General features: G+C 40.7%; 1 protein-coding gene across 5 annotated transcripts in view; it reads right to left on the minus strand.

Moving 5' to 3' along the window:
• The window catches only part of HEATR5B (HEAT repeat containing 5B), a 57,241-nt gene extending 47,041 nt beyond the window's left edge, over window positions 1–10,200 (minus strand). The window contains exons 1-8 of one of the 5 annotated variants that reach the window (XM_084512684.1): window positions 10,086–10,200; window positions 7,383–7,548; window positions 6,654–6,865; window positions 5,040–5,148; window positions 3,821–3,970; window positions 3,131–3,302; window positions 2,593–2,750; window positions 1,330–1,579 (exon numbers count right to left, since the gene is read on the minus strand). In XM_084512684.1, the coding sequence (XP_084368810.1) occupies window positions 1,330–1,579; window positions 2,593–2,750; window positions 3,131–3,302; window positions 3,821–3,970; window positions 5,040–5,148; window positions 6,654–6,865; window positions 7,383–7,508 (1,177 nt within the window). In that variant the 5' untranslated portion in view covers window positions 7,509–7,548; window positions 10,086–10,200. Of the gene's footprint in view, window positions 1–1,329; window positions 1,580–2,592; window positions 2,751–3,130; window positions 3,303–3,820; window positions 3,971–5,039; window positions 5,149–6,653; window positions 6,866–7,382; window positions 7,549–7,635; window positions 7,759–8,859; window positions 8,879–9,152; window positions 9,910–9,968; window positions 10,034–10,085 lie in introns of those variants that run through there. The other 4 variants (XM_084512686.1, XM_084512687.1, XM_084512688.1 and 1 more) reach the window with 4 other exon arrangements.
• Window positions 10,201–10,210: the final 10 nt, after the last annotated feature.

Below are 10,210 nucleotides of genomic sequence, written 5' to 3' on the forward strand. Positions count from 1 at the left end.
ATACCTACAGATGAAGTAATTAGGACCACAATCTTGTCACATCTAGATTCTGTATATGAATTTGCATGAATATATATGGAATAAAACTTAAAAAAAAAAAATTAAATCAGAGCAATATTAAAAAATTATCATAACTATTAATGATCTTAGAGCTATCCAATTAATTTCATAGATCTCACTTCATGTTTTTTTCTCCTACACAATGTCCCAGGAGCAACAGAGTAAGGGATGGGATTCCTTACCTGATGGGTAAGGAAGCTGCAACTGTCACTTCTAAGAAAATGGATTTCAATATCAGCTTAAAATTTATGTATCTTCTACACTATAAATTTAACAAAAGATCCCCCTTATATGAAGGGAAGCAATCATTACCAAGTAAAAATACCTCTAACTTGTCAAATTCATTGGAAAATATATAAAAAAAAAAAAAAGCAGGTCATCCCATCATCCAAAAACATAATGGAATTCTCTCTAACTTTGATAAGCAGGTGGCAGGAGGAGTAATTTCTGCAACCGTTTTATCTCAGAACTATCATTTCTGATAGACTCTCCCCTGGGAGCACAAGGGTTCCGACTGCAATAAATATTAAAGTTCCAACTTCAGACATACCTTCCCTACCAAAAAAAGTTAAGAGAATAATCTGAAAAAATTTTAAAAACAATTTCAATTCCATACATTAAACATCAATTTTAAAAACAAATTAGATGGTGGCATTAGAAGAAAAAAAAGTTGTTTGCTAAATGCACTGTTGTGCAATTCCAGCTTCCCTTCTCAATCTCTAGCTCAAATTAACTGTTTTATAAGAAACAAATGATAGTTTTGAGATGTGTAATCATGATGTAATCTCTCATAAAACGAGAGATTACATATTCAAGAGGCCATAGTTATCCTCTCTAATTCCGGTTTTCAGATTACATCTTTATTTGTCACCTATAAAATCCAGCTGGGTATCAGCATGGATATTAGCAGGGGATATACAAGGATGTTATCTGACCTACATGTTCTTCAGCAGTACTCCGCCCAACTTTCAATACAACCTATCCCAAGATTAATCGCAAAAACACACTTCTGTTCCCCATCTTGCATTCTAAGCAAATGCAATTCCAAAATCCACCAGAGGATAACAAGACACTTTTACACAGTCACCTTTTAAGTACAAGTTACATTTTGGATAAAAAATTTCAAACAGAAAGCAGATGAATTATTTTTTACCATAGCAATAAAATTACTTCTCACAGTAGAAGAAAGAAAAAAGGTTGAGATGATGTAACAACAATGATTTTCAACAGCTCTCAAATACAGAAAAAAAAAAAAAAAAAGTTTCTCACCCACTGCTTTCATTTGTTTACCAATAGCTTGACATATATCTTTGGCAGCTGCAATCTGTGCTTTCTCCCCCAGTAAGCTGCCCACAGTTGCTCTCAGGATAAAGGACACGCATCTTCGAGAATACACTGCTTCCACGTGGGTCTGGGTTGCACGAGGATGGGAGACCAGATCGAGCACATGGGACAAAAACGTAGCAAAGTTGCGCTCCAACCACTGACCTCCTAATGTTGTAACAAAGACAACATAGGCCTGCAAATTCAGAAGTTACATACAGATCCAATTAAAACAGAAACAAGAGCCTAACAACTGAAGTAATATCCATGCATATTGCAGTACAGTAGTGATAGCAGGGGCAGTTATATGCAACCTTAATAGGGCTAAGCAGGATGAATCAACCCATCAGCCAAGCCTTTGAAGCCAAATTGCTTCCAGTACCAAGAACAGCTCCAATACTGCTACGTATACTTTGAAGTGCAAAATGCTCTTGATGACAAGGCCTGCACATTGCTCTAAATATGTCTCTTCTTAAAAATGTGTTTAAATAATAATAATGCAAATAGCAACATGAACACGTTTTAATTTATGATCAAGACTGAGCATTTGACAAGTTCACCTAAGAAACGACTTAAAAAAAAAAAAAAGGCTTCACAAAATACCCTAGGATTAAAAAAAAAAAGTGAGTTCTGTTAAGATACTGCAGCATATTGAAATACACGTCAGACTGGGAATGCCTGAATTTGAGGTTATGCTGCTGCTACCTTCCTCTATTAGAAAAGGAAAGCTTCTGTATTCAGATTTCACCTACTCAGAAAAGACATATGGAGAGAAGAAACATAATTTAACAAGCTAGGGCAGCAAACTTGACGCAGCAACCAGGAGAACCAGCACACACAAAAGGAGAGAAGTATTTTCCCTGTCTAAAAGGAAATAGAATGAAAACAGGGAGCCAGTCTTTAAGATGCTAATTTTTCAATTTTTTTTTTTTTTTAACAAGCTAATCACACCTAAAACACACTGATTAAATCAAATAAACATTCCTAAGCACATGTTTGAATCAACAGGAATAACGTATCTTAGAGGAATGACACTATATATATACATCCACAAACCAGGTGAGCCAAACTAGCCTTGTGAGTTATTATAAACAAAGACCACAAATAAATCCTAAAAGAGTTACAGTTAATGTACAAATGTTACTTAATTTAAAATAAATAAATACTACAGATACTAAAATACTACAGAATACAAAGCTTATCACAAACCTGAGTAACACCAACTCGCACTTCCCTGTTGACAGATCCTCCTACTTTTAACATCTCTCCACCACTCTTTAGGAAACCAGACCCTCCCCGCAAAAATCCAGTGGCCATAAGTTCCAAGACTTCCTCAAGTGTAGCTCTCTTCACATTCTGCCGCATCACTTTTGCGAAGAGAAAAGCAATCATTTAATCTTAAAGCTCCAAACAACACAAGCAATCATCTCAAAATCTCTATTACCAATTCAAAACTGTCTTGCAACATAAATCTAGACAACATTTCAGGTAGCAGCTGCTTTTTATGCTTACAAAATAAGCTACTATTCCCAAATGATTTTGATAGCTTGACTTTTTTTTTCCCCCCAACTACAACAGCAAAACTGAACACTTTACTTTTTTTTTAAGCTAAGAGCTTATAAAACCAAACAAATCAACTACACATGTCTATGTACTAGAATAACAATGTATCATGCAACACTGTCACATAACATGACACTGAAGATGCAGCTTGTCCATTTGGAAATAGAATCCAGAAGGAACGTACCTGTTGCTTGTTTTGGTATCAATGCTGTAGCCATGACTGTCCCCAACAGCTTTGACACTGCAACTCGCACGCCATAGTTTGAGTTTTCCAGAGCTTTGAAGCACAGGGTCGCAACATTCTCTAGTTCAGCTGTCCACATAAACACCGCTTCATTTTGTAATTCCAGCAGACACTGAAGGAGGAAGAGAAAAAAAAAAAAAAAAAAAAAAAAAACTTGCTGAGCACCAATAGAGACTATTCTTACCCTTTATCTAGGTATTGGTGTAATTGTCAGGTTTATTCAGCAAGTATTTTAATATTAATATCTTGACTTTTTTCCTCACACTCCCAATTAACTGAAAACTTATCTGAACAATCAGAATAATCATGGAATAGGTTGACACAAATTAAAAAGTAAAAGGAAAACACAAAAAAAGCAACTGTGTTACTCAAAATCTCTCCTACTGTGACCCACAGTTAATTTACTCTTTCATTATTTATTTATCAAGAGTGGAAGCCAATACCGCTGTACCTCAGTACATGTGAAGCACTAAGTCAAATGCCTGAGCCTTCGGTATTAACCAGTAAGGACTTATCTCTCCCAAGCAATGGTCAAGTTTCCCATGATAAGCAACAGGTCAAAGTTCAGATGCAGACACTTCACAGTCACAGAACAAAGAATTTCTAGAACTGGGGGAGAAATTCACCCACCTTGGCCACTGCACATCGTACAGCCATAGATCTGTCTGTCAACAGAGAGCGGGCATTCTTATAAATATCACGGTGACAAGAAGCTGCTGCTCCTCCAAGGCCACTTAAGACTTTCTGTAAGCTCATCAGGATTTCACTGCGGCCCTGAGACTGCACACATAAGAAGCATTTATGCAAAAACACAGACATAGCACTTAAATCAAGTGCCAGGTGTTTATTTCCACATTTTCCTACTTCTGTACATGCATATTTTTGTAAGCATTGCTAACACTTCACTGAAGTCTGGTACAACCATTACTTGGCTGGCATGAGATGGCAGTAAGCATTAGATACGACCTTACTAGAACTGCTTCTAGTGCCACATAAATTAAGAAGAGGCCAAATAGTCCAACAAATTGACCCAAAATAAGTTGCTTCTGTTCTGTCCCAACTGCCGTAGCCTCAGGAAAAACAAACAAATAAACAAAACCCCAAGCAAATGATATAAGAAAATGTGAAGCCCAAACAGTCAACAGATTCTTACCATACCTGCACACAGGCAGGTACCTAAAGTTAGAGGGCACAAAAAAATTATCTGTATATATAGATATCACAGCATACAAGGGCACAGCTGAAGAAAACTAATGTCAGGACAAAATGCAGACTTATTTGATATAGTCAACGCTGTTATAAGTCCCCCCTTTATCTCCAGCAGTGGGATTACTCATGTTTATTACTGCATATACATTTTCTGTGACAAGCAGGAATCAAGATCTACACAATCAGCACTCCTTTCCAACCTGTCATATATTTCAAAAGAAACGGAGCTATTTCGGTCGTATCAGCCCCACTGACAACCCACAACACATTCTCTCAGTATGATGATACACGCTCTCTTTTCAGGGCAGAACGTATCCTGCTGACAATCTGCATAATTTTTTTTTGTTGAAAAACTTAAGTATTTCTTTTTAATTTTTAAACAATTGAACATTTACACAAGGTACACAAGTGGAAATACTAATGCAGTCCTTCAAATGGTACATACAGCCATTTCGCAATTTTAATTACTGAGGCCACAATAAAGCAACTACTATACTATGCATATAACAAAACTCTCAACCCTCCCTCTGCAGAACAAATCCACTTACACGCTTACCTTGATACAAGTAATTTGCATTTTTCTACATAGCATAGTCTAAATGGAACCAAGACCACAAATGTAAAATATTTCAAAACTTACCTCTGCACTTTTCAGAGATTTTAAGAGATTATTCACTGTTTCTGGAAAAGAACTACCCAACATTCTGCCCATTTTTTCGTAAAATGCTCCAACACATGCCACAGCAGCCCTATGAAAAAAAAAGACATACATGTATTTGAATGGATATTATTACATGATCTACATTATCTACACAGAAATTCTGGAGAAGACGAGTACATGCTGAAATCTCAGCAAGACCAGGATTTTGTGTTCTATTAACAGGTGCCTGGTAAACAAAGTTGTGAACTAGAAACGCCCCACCCCCTAATATATTTGGTACATTTTCATAGATACTGAGAGATTTTTTTTTCAAACCTAAGAACTTATGTATCTTAAGTTATAGTGCACTAACACAATAACACGTATGGACACCCTGAAAAAATCACTGTATCCAAAAACACTTATATATATTTTTTTCCTTTCCCGGACATTTTTGATTAGGAAGCAGTGTAGTGCAGTTGGATATGCAGATTGCTCCAGGGCAGTTACAGACACAGATCCTGAAAAAAATGCATATTTTCACTATGAAGAAATAATTTTTATTTTTTATTTTTTTTAAAAAAAAAAAGAAACACTGAAATTCTTGGATATATTTTTTTTCCCTCAAAACTGTGTTACAAACTGATTACAGCCTACTGCTTAACTGGCACGTCTCCTACACAACTCTTCTACACAAAAATGAAAAACTAAAGCTTGAAACCATATAGAAAAAAAAAAAAAGACCTTTTTGATTATCACTTAAACAGGTAGCATGAATTTCTGTGCATGTGACAGTACTAAGCCTATTCTACTTATAGGTGTTTCTCACAGAGTTGCAACAGTTTCAGGTGAAAGAAGGACAGTATCACCACAAATGGTGACTACTTCAAATTTCGTTGTTACACCCCGTTATGGTAATGCCTGAAGGCAGCCCAAATGGAGGTTTGCTAGACACCGTGAATACATGACGTGATACCCCACAGGTGGTAGGACCCTAAAGCAGCTTCAACAGATGTTGCTTGTGGCATTAACCAGATTCCTACCAGTGAGACTCTGCTCCTATACATGAAGACAAGCTGGATCACATCTACATGCACGCCCACATCCAAGCGTACAGACTCTGAGAGACTTAAGCAGTACATTACGACAGGGGAATGGAAGCAAGCAATGCTCGAGGTGGGGGGAAGCTTCTACACTTGGTTACAATTCCCTTGGCAATTGCTCCTGCTTGACGATCTGCAGGCTCTATCATAAATTGGGTACTTGGGCTCAATCACCAATAAAACTGGTGGAATTGCTTCACTGCATTATTTATACGTTGCATAACTACTGCCATCCTCTCCACTGCATAAGCACGTGAAGAAACATAAGATACTCCTCTGCCTAGAGGAAAGTATCGAACTTTCAGACAGAAGTGTATCTGTCACTTTCAAATCCTGCCCTCCACAACCCCCATATTGCTCTTTTTTCCTGCTACACCAATCATATATAAACTCCACCAAAGCATGAACAATATAAGTAAACATGCACATATACAGGCAGATTTTTCTGTAACATCCATGACCACTTTGCTTAAAAAAATCATTCCCCTTTCCCCAGTAATACTGAACGTACAGTTTTGTGGGCAGGTAGGCTGCCGTGTCATCTTTGCTCTTGATGATATCATTACACTTGTCAAGTGTCTGAAAAACAGTAAATGTGTCTCCAATGCTGTAGAGAGCAGCCAGATTTTTTGCTAGCAGTTTTCGCGTAGGTGGCCCTGGGGAACTGCTGATGAGTCCTGTTAGCTGTTCTACTAGTTTCTTCTGCTTTTCCTTGACATCTGTCTGTTAACGGACCAAAAATTAACACAGTAAGTCTTGTTTCTAACAACACCCAGCAAAAATACAAGAGACTGAAGTAAACTTTATACCACTCTCACTTCCCCATAATTCAGAGAGGCTTTAGATACACCCAGTAACAGCAGAGACAGATGCTAAATGATCAGAATTGGACGTTACTTTAAGTAATTTTTTACATTCTTTAAATGACTTACTAAAATTACAGTATTACCTGCACAGAACATCTTTTAATCCCCTTTACCATCAAGAATCCCTACACCAGAAGGGAAGGTTTCACCTTATGACACTTTATGACACTTTAGAAAAGGAACCAAACTAAGTGGTTTATGCAAGAGTCACTCTGACTGCCTACAGTTAAACACTTAAAAGCAACAAACTAAAACGGAGGCTGAATCTGGGATCAGACAGTTATGATCAGACAGTTATCTGAATATTATCTATTCGCTTTCTCTATATTAAAATCAATACATGTTTTAGAAAAAGGAAAAAAAACACCACTTACCTTGTTAGCAGCTACCAGCACTTTATCCAAAAACCTTAACCATTCAAAGATAAAGACGGGCCTCTTTGCTTCTGTGATCTGTGCTAGCGCTTCCTCATTCAGCAACAAACTATGAGCCAGCTCCATTACTGGTCAAATTCTGCTTTTATCATAGATTGTAGTGACTCTGAAATAAAAATTGTAGTATTAGTATGAAGTATAGTAGAACAACATAGAGCTTTGAAAATCACATGAAAATATGAAGATGACATACATCAGATGATATTGGCTTTACAACCAAGTACGTTCATCAGTACTTCATGGATCAGAGCTGCTAATAGCAAAAAGAGCACCTACATACAACTAAAAGGTGCAAATTCTGAGCCGGGAAAAATATACCAAAGTCACTGCCTAAAGAAGAAAAAAAAAAAGCAACACAAAAGAGCTAAAGGAGTCATCTCACTGCCTCCTCTCACACAAAACAGAGTAAGAACTGTCCCTAATCAAGACTCTTGACCCCATTCCTGAAGCTGAAACACGAACCTGGACACCTCCTCAACATCTTCAACAGACAAGGCGAGAAGGAGACGACCCCCTTACGAGCACTAATGCAGAATCAGCGTCTTCTGCTTTCAGGAACAAGCGAATAATTCTCTTTTCTGAAGAACGTGTGCATGCCCCGAGACACAAAGTGTGGGCTCCACAGAAATAGCACAGCACGAGGCTTGCACGCTACCAAACATAGTTCCAGAGCACAACAGAGCTACAGAAGGGACATATGCGAACAGCATCACCACATTAAGGAACACAGAAACATGTTTTCTAGAAGTAAGACTCATCTGTGCTGGTTCAGAATGCATCACTAAACATCACAGGATAACCTACCAACATGTTAGTCAGTAAAATCGCACAGCAGATATAACTCTGTGGCCTAATGCAGTTTTGCAGCTGATATTCTAGGGTGGCCCAAAATATTTAACTCCAAGAAGAGCAAGGGGTGGAAAGGATAAATAGGATTTCCCATCCCTCACAAATCTGGGAGAGGCAGGAACTGTGACAGCATTTGGGATCACTGATCTAAGACTTCCCAGAGCCCCCTGGCCTTGCTTTACAGGGTGGACAAATGCACCTCTGAAACAGAGCAGCTTGGAGCACAGGCAGCAGCCAAAGGACTGCGTGCCTCCCCTAGAGGCAAAGCACCACACATCCAACACTAAGACCCTGCTCACTGACTGGGGGGCAGCAGCAAAGCACCACCAAAAGCACACCACTGGCATAAGCAAGCACCCTGCAGGCAACATCACCTTCAGCAAACTACATTTAAAAGCAAGCGGAGCTGTTTAATGCAGACCTGATGGGTGGGAGGGAGGGGGAAATATCTAAAAAAACAAAACAAAACAAAAAGTCAACCAAGTCAACCATCTTCTGCAAAAATACCCTCCCCCCCAAATAAAAAAAAAAATATATATAAAAAAAATCATCACACCAAACCCACAACCTGAGTTTAGCGATGCTAAGACTTGGATCTCAGGTAGAACAGGAAAGGCAAATCAAACAAGCAGCACCGTGCCTCCCCACGGCTATCCTCCTACAGCTGCACCGCTCTGCCCGTACTCTCAGGGTGTTTACTGTGCTCTCCCCTGCTTCCTCCTTTGAGGTCAAACCCAACAAATTCTTAAAGTGAAATGAATTAAATTAAATAACTTTACTTGTTTATAAATCAGCTCCCCATTAGACAGTAGGGAAGGGTGACACACCGATATCACAACCGTAATGGGGTTCTAAACTCACCTGCGAGCACTGAATTTTTAGGAACTAGCACAGCACAGCGCCTGTAACACCAACCTGGCTCCCTGCCCCTCGGTACCGTATTTCGTGGTGTTTTTTTGTTACTTACATCACCAGGGGCAGATCAGCAAAGGTGGAATAACCATGTACAGAAGTATGTTCTGCCCTCCTGCTGATACCTCACAAACACTTTTGCTGGATCATTACTTTTTTTAAAACGTTGCAAAGAATTCAGAGGTCTTCCCTATCGCTAAGGTACACAGGTACACAGGTATTTTGGCTGCCCAAAACTCCTCAAAAGGAGAGCAGAGGGAAGCGCAGTGAGCAGTGGCAGCACTAAGGCTCTCCGGAGAGCAAGTCTGACCCAACAGCTCCTTGCTCCCTTTCCTCCCCAGCCAAAAGTTGTGGTTTCTCCCTGGCCTTTAGAGTCCTGAATCCCTCATCCATGAATCCCTTATCTCTTCGCCTGCTGGATTTAGGGACCACAAGCCCTAGCTCCCCACCCTGCACGCAGGCACACATTCAGCCGTGCCACCGAGGCGCACAGGATCCGATGTAGGATGAATTAATTACAAGGCATTCAGGGGGCTGAAGGGCCTCGAAGCCCTCAGCTGGGCTCTCCCCAGGCCACCTACGACCACCAGAGCCTTGCTTGGGAGCCCCCGTAAGCCTGCCCACCACCTTCCAACCTGCGCAGGGGGCACCGCGCCCCCGTTACCGCCCCCGGGGCTCCGCTACACCGGAGCAAAGCAGGCATTAACCCCACAACCGTGCCAGAAAGCCCTCCCGAGAAGCGCTAAGCCCCAAGCCGGGGCTCACCCGGGCCGCCGAGCCAGGGGACCCAGCCCCCGGGGCAACGAGCCCCGAGCGGGGCCGCTGCAACCGCCCCGGTCCCGGCCCCAGCCCCGGCCCCAGCCCCAGCCCGGCCCCCCTCACCCTCAGCGGGCAGCGCAGCTCCGGCAGGAAGCGGCCGCAGCGCAGGCGCCAGCGGCCGGGCCGGGGCGGGGAAGGGAAGGGAAAGGAAGGGAGGGAAGGGGAAGGGAAGGGAAGGGAAGGGAAGG

This window comes from Aythya ferina (genome assembly GCF_964211825.1).
Source record: "Aythya ferina genome assembly, chromosome: 3".
NCBI classification, from domain to species: Eukaryota; Metazoa; Chordata; class Aves; order Anseriformes; family Anatidae; genus Aythya; species Aythya ferina.